The sequence below is a fragment of the Cheilinus undulatus genome, linkage group 24, assembly GCF_018320785.1.
Source record: "Cheilinus undulatus linkage group 24, ASM1832078v1, whole genome shotgun sequence".
Taxonomy (NCBI): domain Eukaryota; kingdom Metazoa; phylum Chordata; class Actinopteri; order Labriformes; family Labridae; genus Cheilinus; species Cheilinus undulatus.
In genome coordinates, this window is record NC_054888.1 from 2,139,639 (window position 1) to 2,159,027 (window position 19,389).

At 43.3% G+C, this 19,389-nt stretch overlaps 1 protein-coding gene across 4 annotated transcripts in view; it reads left to right on the top strand.

Annotated features, from left to right (window-relative positions):
* The window catches only part of agap1 (ArfGAP with GTPase domain, ankyrin repeat and PH domain 1), a 245,778-nt gene that overhangs the window by 102,462 nt on the left and 123,927 nt on the right, over window positions 1-19,389 (top strand). For all 4 annotated transcript variants that reach the window (XM_041782109.1, XM_041782110.1, XM_041782111.1 and 1 more), the window contains 2 exons: window positions 10,714-10,772; window positions 10,912-10,999. In XM_041782109.1, coding sequence (XP_041638043.1) covers window positions 10,714-10,772; window positions 10,912-10,999 — 147 coding nt within the window. The remainder of the gene's footprint in view (window positions 1-10,713; window positions 10,773-10,911; window positions 11,000-19,389) is intronic.

Below are 19,389 nucleotides of genomic sequence, written 5' to 3' on the forward strand. Positions count from 1 at the left end.
CCGAGGAAAAGTGGGTGGAACTGGTGAGTAGTGATGGTTCAGGAGCAATAATTTAAGGCAATGTTTAGACAACATTCTGAACCTACAGCAAGACAAAGTGCTGTTGAAATTGTGCAAAAGCATTGGCAATGTCAGTTTTCAACATTTACCCATAAAGAAGTGGAAGTGTTGAAAATGCTCAAAGTATCAGCGAAGAACATTTTCAACCACGAGAAACAAAGATCATTGTTGAAATCATACAAATATGTTGGCAACTAATTGCCCAAAAATGCAAGCAACCTTCAGATTTATATTTTGTACTCAAAAGAAGGCAAAGCACTGTGGAAATATTCCAAATATGTTGACAACATTTACTTAAAGGGAGAAAAAGTACTGTTGGAATTGTGCAACTATGTTGACAACGTTAAGCAATATGGGTTACTAAATGGGAGAAAAAACTGTGAAAATTGCTCCAAAATGTTGGCAACATTTGGGCCATATTTTAAGAGAGATCACTAAAATTAAAATTGTATGAACATTTTAACACCAAGATTTTCAACCAGATTGTAGAACTGTCTTGATTGCACAGGAATATCAGTAACATCTGAACTGTTGAGAGTTCCCTCCTCGCTAGCCCCGCCCACTTTTTTCATAACAACCGCCGTTCTTTGACCTGTAATCTCTCCTGTTTTCTAGCGTTTTCTGACGGCCCTCTAAATGTTTGTCTGTGGCGTTGTTTGTGAGATTGTGATGGTAAACTGGTCCTTATGTCTGTCGTCTCCCATGTTTATGAGATCCATTAAGCTCTGAAGATATCTGAGTGCTAATCCATCTCCAAACCGTCTCCTCTAGAAAATGAAGCTGTAAATCGACCTTTAAACTCACCCAGCTGCTCCTTTAACTCCCTCATACGTCTCTCTGCAGACATGTGAGATGATTATTGTGCTCCAGGCGTTAGAAAGATCATATTTAACTTTAATTTGAGCATGTTTTGACAGTTTCAGGGCCGTTTAGTTTAAACGTGACTCTAAGTGGGCCTGAAGCTTCATGTGTTCATGTTGGAACAGTTTGAGTGTCACGCGGATTAAAAACTGATCCGTCATCACTCTCTGTGTGACTCCTCTGTCGGCTGGTTATTACCCACAATGCTTTGTGCTCGGGGCGACTGCAGGTCATGCTTTGACCTCTCGGGATGGGCCTCCTGCTGCCGGCCGCCTGCCCTCTGTGAGTGTGTTTTCATTCAGCTCCACAGTCCGTGTGTGTGTGACATGAGGCCAGACAGCAGCATGAATACTAAACAGAGAGCTGAAGCCCAGAGGCAGAGACCGGGTCAGACGTCAGACCGCACCTACAGCCCTGGGAGGAGGGCGCAGACGTGGTCCTCGTGAGAGCTCACTGCTGAGTCTGGAGATGAAACCCAGTCCTGCACCAGAAGCATCCTGATAGGTGGAGAAGATGAGCACATTCAGACTACTGCTGTCAGACCACACAATTACATAAACGTGTAAAAGGCTGCAATGATGTTGGTGTTCAGTCAAATAAATGAAGTGAACTTTTAGTGCATCAGTAAAGTGCTTAAGTCAGAACAGACGGATCAGTAGATCATGAAAACATGGACGTGGTGTTTCAGAGTTAAAGCCCCTAAAGCTTCTCCTCTTCTTGTTTATTATCTGATCATCATCGTCCAATCAGAGCACAGCCTCTTTGTCTCCCCTCGTCCACGGTTGGTCGCCTGCCGTCCTCTTCCTGCTCCCACTTCCTGGTTTCCCCCCCGGGCCTTTTTAATCAGATTGGAGGAGGGGATGTGAGCGTGTTTGGGAAGCATAAAGACACACATGTGGAGGAAACGCTCTGAGTACCGGGGGATTTGTTTTTTAATAAAAGCTCTCAGTCATCAATCACAGCGCAGAGAAAGACCGAGGAGCACTTAAGTTTCCTCTGTGGTGGACTTTATCTCTGACATCCAACACAATCAGAGCTCAGTAGGGAGGAAATACTCAGACCAGAGTTCTAGTTCTCAGAGAGGCTTTGGTTCTTCAATGACAGTCAATGGGACGTCAGAGTAACCCTTAAAATCTATAAATCTTTGTAAGACTTCTAAAATATAAGATCACAAAAACATCCTTTAAAATCTGACCTTTACTAGAGAGAGGTTTAATACAGGATGACATCATCTTTAAAGGCAAGAAAGGAATGTTTAATGAGACTTAAAGGATGACATCATCTTTAAAGGCAAGGACGGAATGTTTAATGAGACTGAGAGGATGACATCATCTTTAAAGGCAGCGATGGAATGTTTAATGAGACTGAGAGGATGACATCATCTTTAAAGGCAGCGATGGAATGTTTTATGAGACTGAGAGGATGACATCATCTTTAAAGGCAAGAAAGGAATGTTTAATGAGACCTAGAGGATGACATCATCTTTAAAGGCAAGGACAGAATGTTTCATGAGACTGAGAGGATGACATCATCTTTAAAGTCAAGAAAGGAATGTTTAATGAGACTTAGAGGATGACATCATCTTTAAAGGCAAGGACGGAATGTTTAATGAGACTGAGAGGATGACATCATCTTTAAAGGCAAGGACGGAGTGTTTAATGAGACTGAGAGGATGACATCATCTTTAAAGGCAAGGACGGAATGTTTTATGAGACTGAGAGGATGACATCATCTTTAAAGGCAAGGACGGAGTGTTTAATGAGACTGAGAGGATGACATCATCTTTAAAGGCAAGGACGGAATGTTTCATGAGACTGAGAGGATGACATCATCTTTATAGGCAAGAGTTGAGTGTTTTGAAAGATTAAAAAGATGACATCATCAATGGCAAGAATGGAATGTTCCAAAAGATCATACAATCTTTAAAGGCGAGAACGGATGATTTTTAAAACTTTATATTTATTTTACTGTTTGAAGAGCTGAAAGAGAATAGTTGTGATGACAGGAAAGACTGGAATGTTAGGACTGTTAGAGACTGAAACTGGACTAAAACGTCTGATCTTCTCATGTCTGTCTACCTGTACATACATGCTCGTCATGCTAAAGAATCACAGCCAGCCCTGGAGCTCTCCATCTTTAGATGGGTTCAGTGAAAAGTTCTGCCCGGAGCGTTCTAGAAACAAACACTAGTGTGAACTATTCAGGCTGAATATCAGGTAAATAAATCTGTGCTCTCTGTTTGAGGAGGAAACCTGAGTTATTGGTGACGTTTCCCCCTAAACAGATATCAAAGTAGAGATTCATGATTGCTGTTTCTCTGTCCTTCAGTCAGGGCTTTGGTCCTCTGCCCCCTCCTCCAGGCTGGTCTTCATAGTCTCTCTGGGACGTCCCGCTCCTCTCTGCCTGTTGGCCTAATGAACACAGATGGAGGATGTTAGAGCAGGATGATGAATGTGTGATAGCTGTCTCTGACTAGTGAAGAAGAATGAACCTCTGAGCGTCTGTGACTACATTTCCCATGATCCCCCAGTCTTCCTCTGACTATAGAGTAACAGAAACAAGCTATAGAGCAGGTGTTCGTGTGCCGTTACCTGTTCAGCAGGTTTCATTAATGCTGACACGCTCCGTAAACACTCACCAGCAGGGCCACATTCAAAAGAAACTTTATTGTTCTGTAAAACTGTAAACTGGTTCATGGTAGAAGTTTTTAACCCCGTCATACATGCAGAGAGGTGGAGGTGGCCCGGACATCAGTCTGGAAGGTTCCGTATCCTCATCAGGCCTTTGGTTTAACCCCTCAGAGACTCTGTCTGTGGTGTCACGTCCCGACATTCAAACACAAAAGAACAAAACCTGCCTGTGAGTGACAGAGGGAGACGGGGGAGACAAAGGTGTGGAGGGTGAGATAGCCACGTGTGACTGATGAGGCGCTGAGCTCTGATTGGTCACAGTCAGACGGCGCGTTAACCCCCGACACTCTGCCCTGAGGGAGCAAACAGCCACGCTCCACCCATCATCCCTCTGTGGGTTAAAATAATAGAACCATTAGAACCAAAGATCCTCTATTCAGCACGCCGCTTCACCCTGCAGCGTTTCTGCAGACGGGTTCATAACCGGACAGAGACGTGGATCAGTCTTTGAGGGCTGGACGTCCACACGGAGAGGGTTACGGTGTGGAATACTCCTTTAATTCCCTCCATACTACATTTAAACGTCATGTTTCTACTCTCTGTTTTAAACACGTGATCTCCACGTCTCCTTTCTGCCCTCCAGCGTGTTTCTCCTGGTCACATGACCGTTTTATCATACGGTCACATTCCTGAACCGTCAGACCTGCTACCTGTCCACGGAGACGTCTGTAGTTTCAGTTTTTAAATGTTTGAGACGTCAGATCAGAGTTTAGGTCACCAGGACAGAAGAGCCCAGAGAAAGCATGTAGTAACAGAAAAATGATCGTTTATGAGGCTGAAAGGACAAAAAAAATCCTTTAAATAACATTAAAAGTAAAAAATTAATAAAGTGAAATAAAATGAATTTTAAAATGTAAATAAATAACATCAAATAAAATACATAAATGAAGTGAAAAGAAATGAAATGAAATTTGAAATATAAATAAAATTGCTGTCACTTTTTCATAACTGCTACCTTTTAGCACATGTTGCCATGTTTGCATCATTTTATGATAATTATTTTGACGCTAAAGTTTCTTCTGCTTCTTTTCTGGCATCCTGACGTATTTCAGACCCAGACCCAGACCCAGATCCAGTCAGCTGATTCCAGTCTCTACTGGTCTGTTGGTGTAACTGAAACGGTCTCTAATTCCTGCTTCCCTGGTTTTCATCTTTCATTCCTGTTGGGAATGTTTGACCCCTCAGTGGTGTTTACATGAATCCTGGACCTGTGTGTGTGACTCGGCTCTCTGAGGTGAAGGTGTGTGTGTTAAAGGTGTGTCATCAGTGTTAAGATAATAGCTGGGATTTCTCTAATAATGGATCATTAGTGGAGCTTAGTGGACCAGATCCTGGATCAGCTGATCCTGCTGTGTTTATATGAGAGTAAGTGTCACGTGTGTGTTCTGCTCCGTGCTGTGAAGGTGAGGCGTGTTGTTTCAGCTCCGGGGCGTCTCCTGGTCCTCATGTTTACCTTCTAACTTTAGTAAGAACTGGTTTGTGTCACAGAGCATGCTGGGATTCCCAGCATGCTTCAGGGCACACGTCAGCGGTTTGGCAAGACTTTTGAAAGACGAATGATGTCATCATGATGTCAGCGGCTGTGGAGCCGTAAGAATTTAGACGACAGAGAAACTCAGGTGGAGATTTAGACGTTCCTGTACGTGCAGGAGGGTCGAACACACACAGGCAACTTTAACACACATTCTTTAGATTCTCTGTGTACAACCCATGCACACTGTCTGAGTTGTGCAAAAACATTGGCAACATTCTGATAGCACACCGTTTGATGCAAACTAATGAGGACTGAGTTGTGCCAAAAAATTTGCAATGAACTTTTAAAGATATTTTGATGACCTCAAGTTGCATTCAAAATCATGCACTGTCTAAACTGCGCAAAAACGTTGGCAACTTTTCCTTAAACTTTAATGACATTCTGTTAGTTTTTGATGATGATTTCATTTATTAAGGGAAAAAAACATCCAAACATACTTGTCTCTGTGTGAACGTCCAGTCTCTTTCTGATTGTTGAGTCATGAACTCTGACCTTAACTGAGTCTCCTGAGGCCTGCAGGTCTTTGGATGTCGTTCTGGTTCCTCTGGGACCTCCTGGATGAGTCGTCCATGCACTCTTGGAGTCTTTTTGGTAGGCGACCACAGTTCACAGTTTTCCCATTTGTGGGCAATGGCTCTCAACATGGTTTGTTTTTGTCCCAAAGCCCTAGAAAGGTCTGGCCCCTCCTGGGAATGTTCATCAGTGTTCCAAGTTTTCCACATTTGTGGATAATGGTTTGTTCAAATCCTGTAGCCTTAGAAATGGCTGGCCCCTCCTAGGAAAGTTACCCCAGTGGTGCCTGTTTTCCACATTTGTGGATAATGGCTCTCACCTTGGTTTGTTAGAAATGGCTGAGCAATAGTATATTTAGTATATTTAAGCACATTCTAAAGAAGAAGGAAATCCTCCTTCATGAGCTTGTAGAGTCCATTTTCTCAGTTTTTAAACCAAACAGGTCCTGTAAAGTTAGACTAGAGTGTTTTTTACCATCAGACATGTTGGCCACAGAGGACCGTGGAAATCGGAGCAAGGAAATGAATCTCAGACGGTCCTGGCTTTTATTTAAACCTTTTTGATCTCTCTCGTTTTATCCCTCTCTTCCTCTCTCCTTTTCCTCTTTCATATGTCTTATAATTTACCCATGATGCTCTGCTGGCCTCTGTGTTGAGTCGGCCTGGAGTGGTGTCCTGTCAAACCTGAACGTAGCCCAGATTATCGTCCTTGTTATCGAGGTTCTTCCTGTTGTGACTCGGGTGCCGTGTTTGTGTCCTCCAGCTGCCGTCACAGAAACTCGCTCTGCAAACAGACGAAGAGACTGAAGAGTGAAAGCCTGCAGCTGGGTCAGAGGCCGTCTGCTGTTCTTCTTCTGCAGGTCTCGCTCTTTCTGCTTACATTGAAAGTCTTTGGATCTACAGGACGTAAAAACCTGAGGGCTGGGCCCTGAAGTTCTGGTTCTCGTCTTATTTGTCCTTGAACATCTCATCTGTCCTCCTGTAGCCCTCAACCCTGGAGATGAAGAGTTTGGTGCTTCTCAGTGAGTCCTATCTGATCTTCATCAGTGACTCCTCTCTGGTCTTCATCAGCTCCCGTTTCTCTGTTTTAACCCTCAGCGGTGGTAATTCTGCTCAAACGTGTTCTCTGAGGGGGAGGGAACATAAAAATAGACACAAAGCAGAGAAATCAAAGAGAATTGATAATGAAGGAGTTCATTCTGGAGAGTTCTGGTGCTTTACTTTGAAAGCCCTCCTCTTCTCACCGCTACGTCCCCCAGCAGCACGGCGTTGGCACTCAGGGAACGATGGAGGGATGACGGAGGAGTGTTTTCAGTCCCTCGGCGCTCGCTCTCATTTTTAAGTTTTCTCTCCCTGAGCGATGACGAAGGCGAACATCTCTCCATCCTCTTCTCTCCATCTGTTTCCCTCCATCTGTTTTCTCTCCGTCCCTGTTTGCTCCGTCTGTTTCTCTCTTTCTTACCTGTCATTCCTCTGTTTCTGGGGATTTGCTGTCAGATTCTCCTCCATGTTTTCAGAATAAGTTCAGGTGTTATCCTGCGAGGTAGAGGGCTTGTTCATCCACTGTTTCCCTCCAAGTCTTCCTCTGGTTGAAAGTGTTTTCCACCGATGTAAATGATGAACTGAAAGCAACAAAACCTGTAGAACTAAGAATGCACAACAGTTGATTTTAGAGCTATTATAGGCCAATATTTAGAACCAATATAGGCCAATATTTAAAGCCAATATAGGCCAATATTTAGAACCAATATAGGACAATATTTAAAGCCAATATAGGCCAATATTTAGAGCCAATATAGGCCAATATTTAAAGCCAATATAGGCCAATATTTAGAACCAATATAGGACAATATTTAAAGCCAATATAGGCCAATATTTAGAGCCAATATAGGCCAATATTTAGAACCAATATAGGCCAATATTTAGAGCCAATATAGGCCAATATTTAGAGCCAATATAGGCCAATATTTAGAGCCAATATAGGCCAATATTTAAAGCCAATATAGGCCAATATTTAGAACCAATATAGGACAATATTTAAAGCCAATATAGGCCTATATTTAGAACCAATATAGGCCAATATTTAAAGCCAATATAGGCCAATATTTAAAGCCAATATAGGCCAATATTTAGAACCAATATAGGACAATATTTAAAGCCAATATAGGCCAATATTTAGAACCAATATAGGCCAATATTTAAAGCCAATATAGGCCAATATTTAGAGCCAATATAGGCCAATATTTAAAGCCAATATAGGCCAATATTTAGAGCCAATATAGGCCAATATTTAAAGCCAATATAGGCCAATATTTAGAGCCAATATAGGCCAATATTTAAAGCCAATATAGGCCAATATTTAGAGCCAATATAGGCCAATATTTAAAGCCAATATAGGCCAATATTTAGAGCCAATTTACTAGTGTATCTCAACAAATTAAAATATAATGAAAAAGTTCAATATTTTTTGTCACTCTTCTCTTTTCTCCATATATTATTTAGACTCGTTAGACATAGAGTGAAATACTTCAAGCCTTTATTTCTTGAAATGTTGATGATTATGGCTTACAGATAAGAAAACCCAAGATTCAGTGTCTCAAAAAATGAGAATATTACTTAAGATCAATTTAAAAAAAGGATGTTTTAAACAGAAATGTCAGGCCTCTGAAAAGTATGTTCATTTCTATGCATCAGTACTTGGTTGGGCCTCCTTTTGCATGAATTACTGCATCAATGCGGCGTGGCATGGAGGCGATCAGCCTGTGGCACTGCTCAGGTGTAATGGAAGCCCAGGTTGCTTTGATAGCAGCCTTCAGGTCATCTGCATTGTTGGGTCTGGTGTCTCTCATCCTCCATGGATGCTCTATGGGGTTCAGGTCAGAATCAAGCTCAGTAACAGCATGGTCATTGAAGCAGATTTTGGTACCTTTGGCAGTGTGGGCAGGTGCCAAGTCCTGCTGGAGAATGAAATCAGCATCTCCATGGTGCTTGTCAGCAGAAGGAAGCATGAAGGTCTCTAAAATGTCCTGGTAGATGGCTGCGCTGACTGTGGACTTCAGAAAACACAGTGGACCAACAGCAGCAGATGCCATGGCAGCCCAAATCATCACTGACTGTGGAAACTTCACACTGGACTTCAAGCAACGTGGATTCAAGGTCCCAGAGTCTGGAGGAGGAGTGGAGAGGACCACCTGAAATACGCACCAGTGACTACCATTACTGCAGTGAAGACCTGAGTACTAAACTTCAGACTCCTAATCCACATAATAATTATTGACCAACAGCAGCAGATGCCATGGCAGCCCAAATCATCACTGACTGTGGAAACTTCACACTGGACTTCAAGCAACGTGGATTCAAGGTCCCAGAGTCTGGAGGAGGAACTACCATTACTGCAGTGAAGACCTGAGTACTAAACTTCAGACTCCTAATCCACATAATAATTATTACAGTCTACATCTGGGTCATGGTGAAGCCTCTCATCCCCCTCCTCTCCCCGTCAGTGGGTATTCTGGGTAAACTGGGTATAAACTGGGTAAACTGGGACCCATCAGACAGGGACTGATGGGCCTCCTGAAAACAGGAAGCAGCTGGATCAACATCCTGCCTGCAGAGCCACAGAACGCCGTTTGTAAAGTAGTCAACAATGACCCTCTGTGTGTCCCTCGGCCAATCAGAACGCTGCTCTGTGGATTCTTTCCATCCAGACAGATAGCAGCCACACAGGCGCACGCTGGCATCAGCATTCACTGGTTTCTGAGTTTGTGGAGCTCTGCTTAGAGGTCTGTTTACAGCACGCGAAAAACAGTGCAAATTTCACTGCATCTCTAACAAGAATGTGCAAAATGTACTGCATCCCTAACACATATATTGCAAATTTTGATGCATTCCTTCCTAAATGGTGCCAAGTTTGGTTCATCCCTTCTAAAATAGTGCAAAATTAAAAATATCCCTGACTAAAATGCTGCAAAATAACATATGTACCTAACAAAAACTGCACCTGTAAAAAATTAGTGCACGTGTGATGCATCTCTCAGAAAAATGGTGCAAAATGTGTTGCCTCCCTACAAAAAAATGCATCTGCAAGATGAAGTATGCAAATTATGATGCATTCCCAAAAAAATATAAATTTTGATGCATCCTGCATGGATTTTCGCTCTTATTCATGCAGGTTTCTCAGAGGATAATGAAAATAAATCATAGATCCAGAGATTTAAAGGTATCCTGGTTTTCCTGCCAGTATTAAAGTCCTTGTTTGACTTCCAGGCTTTGAATCAGAAATAGGTAAAGAAGAACTTCCTGTTGAGTCTCTTATGTGATTAGAATTGAAACGTAAACCTCCTCTGAGGTGTAAAGAAGCGATAGAGATGCTGTAAAGTCATCCAAACTTCGCCTCTCTGTACCCAGACGTGCTCATCCTCGGGTGCTTTTATCGTGGCGGTCATTGTGCGTCTGCAGGCCGACACAGATTTCTGCTGATGAATAAATAAAGACGCTCCGAGGCTCTAAATGGACTCGGCCCAGTGGCCTAGTTAGCCATGAGGCCGAGGTGTGGCAGATATGAAGGGTTAATGGTGACCTACATGGCTGTGGTTATGGTGGTTAATAAAGAGGTTTCAGGCGTCCTCATGGTGGTCTGGGTCTTTATTTAGGGGGCAGAGGAGGAGGTCATGTGGTCTCAGAGAAGTCTGCTCTGTTATCTTGACTGTCGTGTTGAGCTGTGTTTCATTAGTAGCACTTACTTTTCCAGCCTTGTGTTGCCCTGTTGTTGTAAATGTTGAGTCTGCAGGTTCAGGATCAGGTTGGGCTGTGAGAGAAATGTGGAGTAAAGAGAGAGGGAGGATGAGAGCTCTGTGATAACGGCGCCTATCTCAGTAGAATAACAGAGATATGTGGGAGGACCGCCACCGTCCGCCCTCCTCGCCCCTCGTTTCCCATGACCTCCTGGTCTCACAGTTCTCCGTAAACAGAAGCAGTTTGACTTTTAATGCCTGCTGTCTTCACCTGAAGGCCCCAGCTGCTTCTGTATTCACCTGTTTTCATCTGTGTGTCGTAGATGCGTTTGTGAACAGTCAGGAGTGGACGCTGAGTCGGACCGTACCCGAGCTGAAAGTGGTGAGTAGAAACCTCTAATTCAGTCATTTATTCTCTTCAGATTCTAACGCTGTATTTCTGCTTTGTTGTTGTCTCCAGTGACTCTAAACACACTAATCCCCAAAACAAACCCTTCATCTAATCATCCCTCTTCTCCCAGGGCATTGTGGGTAATCTTGCCAGTGGTAAGTCGGCGTTGGTGCACAGATATCTGACAGGAACCTACGTCCAGGAGGAGTCGCCAGAAGGTAGGAACATTTATCAGGGTGGTCTTCTACCATCAGGCTGGATCTGTTCAGTTTCAGTGACTCCGCCCCCAAACTGGTCCAGGTTTCCCCTCAGCCCCCAAACTGGTCCTGTTTAACCCTCAGCCCCCAAACTGGTCCTGTTTGACCCCTCAGCCCCCAAACTGGTCCTGTTTGACCCCTCAGCCCCCAAACTGGTCCTCTTTGACCCCTCAGCCCCCAAACTGGTCCTGTTTGACCCCTCAGCCCCTAAACTGGTCCTGTTTAACCCTCAGCCCCCAAACTGGTCCTGTTTGACCCCTCAGCCCCCAGATTAGATCAGTGGAAGACTAATGGATCAGAAGTCGATTAACTGGACTTCAAAAAGAGGAAGAACTAAGAAACCCAGGCTGGATTAAAAACTGAATCAGATGCCTCCTTCTCCTGCACGCCAAGAAAAAAACGCCCCGAGCTCCTCTCGTCTCCTCTCCGTGTTTCTAGAAGCTTCTGCTTCCCTTCTCATGTATCTCAGACTGCTTTAAAGGAAACAAAAGCTCAGATTTGACCAACAGAGCGGAAAATAAAAGATAAAGAGAGCAGAGAGAAGCACGCAGGGACATCTACAGGCTACGGCTGAAAGGCTGTAACTGATGAGTTAGGGACTCTGTGACAGGATGTCACCAGGTTGAAAGGAGCCACTTGCTCCATTTTAGTTTGGGATACAACAACATTTGCATTATTTTTGTTAGGGATTTGATTAATCAAATTTTTGTTAGTTTGGCATCAAAATTTGATTTGACCTGTTTTTGTAAGGATGCATCAAAATTAGCACCGTTTTCATCAGATCTGCACAGTTTTGGTTCCAGTGTGTTGTCTGCAGCTGTAAACCAGTGAGAATGTTCTGAGTCAAAGATATTGTGTTTAAAAGGGAATCTCAGAGAAGCGGTGAATACTTGAACTGTCCAGCGGTTGTATCTGTCCTGCAGGCTCTTCACTACCCTGCTGTAGCTCTGGTGTCATCTAAAATCTAAAGACTGATCTGCTGACATGAATAATGAGCGACTCTAGGAGGAAACCAACATTTCTAGCTGAAGTTCTAACAGAAAGCTCTGGTTCTTCAGAATTAGCATGCATCTTAAATTTCCTGCAGAGAAGCGCTGCAGAAATCTAAAATGAGCTCTGGCTTTTCTTCTCCTGTGTTTCTCTGCCTCTCCTCCATTTTTCATCGGCTGTACAAATAAAGAAATGTTTCCTACCGACTCTGAGCTCCTCGCCCTGCAGAGACGTCCATATTCCTCATCCAATATTCACACTGCTGCTCTGCCCCCCCCATATACAGGACTGTACAGCATCCCCAGGCACAGACCCACTTCTACTGAACCTCATGTTCCTTTAATATTTCACTACATCAGCTTCTGCCTCTCCAGAGGACCAGAGATGAAGCTCCATGGATGCTGCACGCACTCCTGACTATCAGCAGAGATCAGACTGCAGAGACAGAGGAACAAATGTAGGTTTAATCCAGGAATTTACATCCACTCATCCTGTTCAACATCACTGCTCAGTTTGACTGGATTCACAAACCATGATGGAGGAGTTCAGGTTTTCTCCAGAGATCTACGCGCTGTAAAAAAGATGCACATGTTAGAATTTAAGCTTTGGTGGTTTTTAACCGTGCTGAAGAAGCTGCCATAAAAATTCTACAGGAAACCTGAACTAGAACCTGGAATATTCTAGAAGAACAGCCACTCAGCTCAAAGTCTAACCCTGTTCTCCCGTTCTCCTCCTGGTCATCGTTGAACTGCAGCTCATTAACCTTTTTTGACCTTTTTGACCTTTTTTGACCTTTCTGTGCTCTGAGAACCTTCAATCAGAGTTTATTTAGGATGAAAATCAGACCCACAAACCCCCCAGCCCCCAAAACCCTTTTAACTCCGGCTCCCTCAGCAGAGAAACTCACAGCTGTGAGAGTCCGGATCAGAGAGTCCGGATCAGAGAGTCCAGATCAGAGAGTCCAGATCAGATAGTCAGGATCAGAGAGTCAGAATTAGGATCAGGATCAGAGAGTCAGAATTAGGATCAGGATCAGAGAGTCAGAATTAGGATCAGGATCAGAGAGTCCAGATCAGATAGTCAGGATCTGGATCAGGATCAGAGACCAGGGCCCCGTTCCTCGTACGTGGTTCAGATAATCAGAGCTAATGTCCTTTAGCCTGGTTCACTAACTGATGATTGAAGGCTGGCTAAGTCCGTTCCTCCACGGCTGAATCCGCTAAATCAGTGACGTTAACTGGAACCAGACATGCGTGATCAGGATACTTGTGCGTGCTCGTTCTTCATAAAAAGGGAGCAGGGTAGATCACAGAAATCACGATTGTCTGATAATTCATGGCGAATAAGAAGAGCAGCAGACTATCATGGAGGAGTTTGGAAATGACAGAAACATTGTAACTGAAATCCAACAGCTCGGCTGCAGTGAAGGCGAGACATGCAGTTTGGCAAAGGATTGTGGTCAAGTTAAATGTGCAGGTAAGGAACATGTAGGCCTAGTTATGCATTGCTGTATAAAGCTATAGCCTAGGCTGTTAATTTAAATGTGTGTTTGCCGTAACCTCGTAGCCTAATGACCTAGATAAATTACTTTCTATCATAATGAACCTTTGTGTATTTTCTAAAGGAGACGACATGTTTTATATAGTCTATAGGCCCAGCTATCTGTTTTCATATTTATTTATTGTGACTTTTTCTGCTCTTATCGCTTCATAGAGAACAAACCCAAATGTCAAGCAAACTTGGGAACAAGTTAAAATAAAACACAAGAGCATTATTCAGTGTGGTAAGGGAATATCATTTGATCCATGGTGTTAAATTAGAAATGTTCCTTGTATGTGCCACACTGCCACCCGCAAAAACCGCAATCCTACACAAATCATCAGTTATCAGTTATCCTGAAATTATCCAGCTAACTGAGTTAGCCAGGTACGAGGAACGGGGCCCGGAGCAGCTGACCTCCTGATGAAGGCGGACTCTGGGGGTCTATTCTGCAGACACAGTCTGAGGTGACGGGGAATCCCAGAGGAGATGATTCCTGAGGAGTAAAAGTCCTCCTCCTCGCTGACGTACCTCGTCTTAAAATGCCCTCTGCGGCCTCCGGTGTCCAGAGCAGAATGCCCGGCGGCCTGTTTCCACCGCTGGGCCGTAATTACCCCCCAGCTCCGCCAAGACCAACACGACACGGCTCCTCTGCAGCTCCACATACCGAGCCCGAGTCGGCCCGAAACAACGGCCCACAGAATCTTTGATGACTGGGCACCGCCGGCCTCCGGGGCCTCGGCCATTCAGCTCCAATTAAATAAGAAAGTCTTTGAAATGGTTGCATAAGCATAAAGACATGAAGCAGCTCCAGGGAGGAGGCCAGGGAAGCTGATGTGTTGTTTTGAAATTCCTGGGATCTAAAAATACCAGCAGCCTGGATTCCCAGGACCACTGATTGGGAGAAAAAGTTGGTGGCTTTGAGCAGCGGAGCGACCGCAGCGCCACAAAACCACAAACCACAAAACTATTCTGAGTGAGCAGACTGGAGCCTGGCTACAGACGACGGCGCTCACATCACTTCCTGTTAATGAGAGAGAGAAATCAGCTGACCTGACATGAGGACGAATACTGAATATTAACGTCTGATACTGAACGTCAAACAGGAGAAATTCATCAGACTTCCTTTATCTTTGATCCAGACTCTCCTGCTGCCTTCAGGGACCCTCAGACCTGCAGGATTTTAACATTTGAGATCACCAAGTTTAGAAATCTGCCACAGTGGGCCTCTCCGGTTAGGACAGAGGTTCCTAAATGCTGCGTTCCCCTTAATTGATCCGGTTGCAGAAACCCCCAAGATGCTCGTGTTTCCTCAGCTGGTGTCCATCCAGGCTCGCTTGTAGGGACGGGAATTTCATCTTTTTTGTGGAGATCGGTGCAGCTCTAAAAGCATTTGGTCTTTTTATATCTTTAACCTGTTTTTCATTTTTAAATGTGGGGCACATGCAAGGGTAGTGCAGAAGATTGAGGAACAAAAATTAGAAATATACATTTAATCAGTGCATTTTACAAGCTAGTGTGTTGTTTTTATGCAGATCAAAAATAAATAAATAAATAACTCTAGCCAATCAAGAGCTGATGGAAAATATCTGCCTGTTTCCTTTTAAAACTAAAATTTATAAAAGAAGACCACTGATCAAAATTAAAATCCCATCAAATAAAAGCTGCTGAAAGACGTGAATGATCATTTTCTCATGATAGAGAAATAAGGACGTTGTGTGTTTAAATTTTTGGTTTTTAGCGTGGATAACTTTAAGACAACTTACAAAAAATGTGCTCATTTTTTTCTGGAATAATTTAATCAATCATTGATCGGGTGCATTTTTATTTTTCTGGCATCTAACATGTTTGTTTGGGGGTTTTTTTTCAAGTTTTTTAATTTGCTTGATTTTTTTTGTTTTTTTTTTTCTGGGGGGGGGGTGTTTTTTGGGGGGGGGGTTTGTCTTTTTGTGCTTGTTTTTTTTTTTTGTCTTTTGGTATGTTTGGGTTTTTTGTTGTTTTCTTATAGGGTTTTCTGTTTGTTTTTCATTTTTGTTTTTGATTCGTTTTTTTTTTTTTTGTTTATATTTTGATTTGGTTTGTTTTTTTATTTAGTAAGTTTTGTTTTCTATCTTTTGGTTTGTTGTTTTTTTTTTGTTTGTTTTTGTTTGTTTTTAATCTTTTGGATTTTTTGTTTTTGTTTTTTTTATTTTGTTTGTTTTTGTTTAGGGTTTTTGTTTTTATTTTGATTTGTTTTGGGGTTTTTTTATTCAGTTTTTCTTTTCTATCTTTTTGTTCGCTTGGTTTTTTTGTTTTTTGTTTTGATCTTTTGGGGTTTTTATTTTATTTTTGTTGTTGTTTGTTGTTGTTTCGATTTTTGTTTCCTTTCTGTCTTTTTTCTTTCTTTGGATTTTTTGTTTTCCCATTTTCTGTTTTGTTTTGTAGTGTTGTTGTTTTGTTGTTGTGTTCGTTATTTTTGTTCTAGGTTTTGTTGTTTCCTTTCTGTTTTTTCCCCCTTTGTTTTGTTTAGATTTTTAGCGTTTTTTTTTTGTTGTTGTTTTGTGGCGTGTTTTGTTTTGTTTCACAGATATATTTATTGTCTTTTTATGCCTGGATAGAGTCAACACCATGGATAAGAGCACTGAGAGACTTGTGTTTGAGGAGCCACAGGGTCCAGACTTGAACTTGGGACACCTGCTAATATGATGTTAAACTAGGATTGGGAAGTACTCGGTGTTGAATCCCATCAACCTTCCCCAGATTTAACCGGGGTGTGCAGTTTTATCACCAGGTGTTTAAAAACCACATCATCCAGGAGCTCGCTGGCGTGCTAACAGAGCGAATAGCATGCATCTACAGGGGTTTCATTCATTCCTTTAACATCGTGCTTTGCAGTGTGCAGCAGGTAGGGTTTCTGATAAACCTGATCCTTTCTCATCACTGATCCACACCCTCTAAGAAAAATGTTGAAGGTCAGTGATACAGCCATAATGTATTACTGCGCTCTTCTAGATGTTACCTAACCAGCAGGCCGTCTGACAACCAGCCAGCCAGATATTTGACCTCAATCTTTAACTCCAAGTTTGTGGCAGGACGGATTATTTTCCTATTAAATAAACCCCTTTTTCGTTACCGTTCAGCTCCATCCATGTCGGTGTGAAAGCTGGCAGGCCCTAAAAAACACATTTAAAACATCCAAGATTTCTGAGTGTCCCTGAATGCACCATGATCAGAGTCATGGATCCTGTGTCTTTAGCTGCAGGGTCTACTTTCAGTTCACAGTGAAAACTTAAGAAAAGTTCAGCAAACATCAGCCGTTTTACAGTGGAACCAGTCTGTTACATTCAAACATGGGGGGTATGAGGGGGGATCTGGGGTCCCTCATTTGAAAAACTAGAGCCAAGCGTCTGAGCAGCAGCACATGGAAATGATTAAAATTGAGCATTTGGTTGGGAAATCACCCGCAGCACTGAGCTAACGCTGACTGAGAGTCTGCTGCTCAAACTAGACGACAGACTCCATTCACATGGTGGACTGTTGGACTGGAACCGACCGATTCCAGTTAAACTGAAACACGGGGAACTGGAGCGCAGACCTCTGACGCTTAAAATAGATCTAGAGAGCCTGAAAACACATGTGCAGATATTAAATAAACAGAAGTTACATCATGAAGGAGGCAGCTGTAATCACTAACAGGTGCTAGAAAAATCTGAATGTTTACAAGACAAATGTCAGGATGTTAAAGACCAGCCTCTCTAAATGAACCCGAACCTCCAAACATCACTTTATTAGGCCGTTCACTTCAGAAGACCAAGACAATAACTGAATGGTTTCAAGACAGTGTGAGGCTACTGACAAAGAGAAAACTAGAGAAAGAGATGAGTTTAAGAGTTGGTTAGATGGGAGGATGGAGGGATAAAGGTAAGGGAGATAGGAGGAGGTAAGGGTTGTGGGAAGAAGGGTCGGGAAATGGGATGAAGGGACCAAGGAATAGGGTAATGGGCAAAGGATGGAGATGGGGGCTGAGGGAAATGGGGTGAGGTGATAAAAGTCAGGGAAATGGGATGAAGGGATCAAGGAACAAGGTAATGGGATGTAAGGAAGGGTTGTGGGATGAATGGATGAAGAAAGGGTTGTGGGTGGGGGTAGGGAAATGGGATGAAGGGATCAAGGAATAAGGTAATGTGATGTAAGGAAGGGTTGTGGGATGAAGTTAATGGTTCTGGTATGAAGGTTAGGGTCATGGTATGTAGGGATGATGGTTAGGGTTGTGGGATAAAGGGATGAAAGTAAGGGTCATGAGACAGGTTAGGGTCTTGGTGTCTTGGGATAAAGGTTATGATCTTGGTATGTAAAGTTTAAGGTTAAACTCCTGGGATAAAGGGATAAAGGTAAGGGTAGTAGGATGAAGGGATGAAGGTAAGGGTTGTCGGATGTTTGAGTTTTGAGATGAAGGGTTGAAGGTTAGGGTCATGGCATGTAGGGATGAAGATAAGGGTTGTGCGAGGGTCGAAGGATGAAGGTAAGGGTTGTGGATGAAGGGATGAAGATAAGGGTTGAGGGGTAAAGCTTAGGGTTTCTGATATAAAGGGATGAAGGTCTGAGATATAGGGATGAAGTTTATGGTTGAGCAGTGAAGGGATGAAGGTAAGAGTTGAAGGTCAAGCTCAGGGTTGTGAGATGAAGGGTTAAAGGTAAGAATTGAGGGGTGAAGGGATAAAGGTTAGGGTCATGGGATGAAGGGACAAAGGTTAGGGTTGTGGGATGAAGGGATAAAGGTTAGGGTCAAGGGATGAAGGGATAAAGGTTAGGGTCGAGGGATGAAGGCATAAAGTTTAGGGTCAAGGGATGAAGGGATAAAGGTTAGGGTTGTGTGATGAAGGGATGAAGGTTAGGGTCGAGGGATGAAGAGATAAAGGTTAGGGTCAAGCGATGAAGGGATATAGGTAAGGGTTGAGGGATGTAGGGATAAAGGTTAGAGTCGAGGGATGAAGGGATAGAGGTAGGGTTTTGGGATGAAGGGACAAAGGTTAGGGTTGTGGGATGAAGGGAAAAAGGTTAGGGTCGAGGGATGAAGGGTTAAAGGTCAGGGTCGAGGGATGAAGGGATAAAAGTTAGGGTCGAGCGTTGAAGGGATGTAGGTAAGAGTTGAGGGATGAAGGGATAAAGGTTAGGGTCGAGGGATGAAGGCATAAAGGTTAGGGTAAAATGATGAAGGGATAAAGGTTAGGGTCAAAGGATGAAGGGATAAAGGTAAGGGTTTGTGGGATGAAGGGATAAAGTTTAGGGTTTGTGGGATGAAGGGATAAAGGTTAGGGTCGAGGGATAAAGGAATAAAGGTTAGGGTTTGTGGCATGTAGGGCTAAAGGTTAGGGTCAAGGGATGAAGGGATAAAGGTTAGGGTCGAGGGATGAAGGGATAAAGGTTAGGGTTTTGGGATGTAGGAATAAAGGTAAGGGTTGAGGGATGAAGGGATAAAGGTTAGGGTTTGTGGGATGTAGGGATAAAGGTTAGGGTCGAGGGATAAAGGTTAGCGTTTGTGGGATGAAGGGATAAGGGTAAGGGTTGAGGGATGTAGGGATAAACCTTAGGGTCATGGGATGAAGGGATAGAGGTTAGGGTTTAGGGATAAAGGTTAGGGTCGAGGGATGAAAGGATAAACCTTAGGGTTGTGGGATGAAGGGATAAAGGTTAGGGTTTGTGGGATGAAGGGATAAAGGTTAGGGTCGTGGGATGAAGGGATAAAGGTTAGGGTCGAGGAATGAAGGGATAAAGGTTAGGGTCGAAGGATGTAGGGATAAACCTTAGGGTCATGGGATGAAGGGACAAAGGTTAGGGTCAAG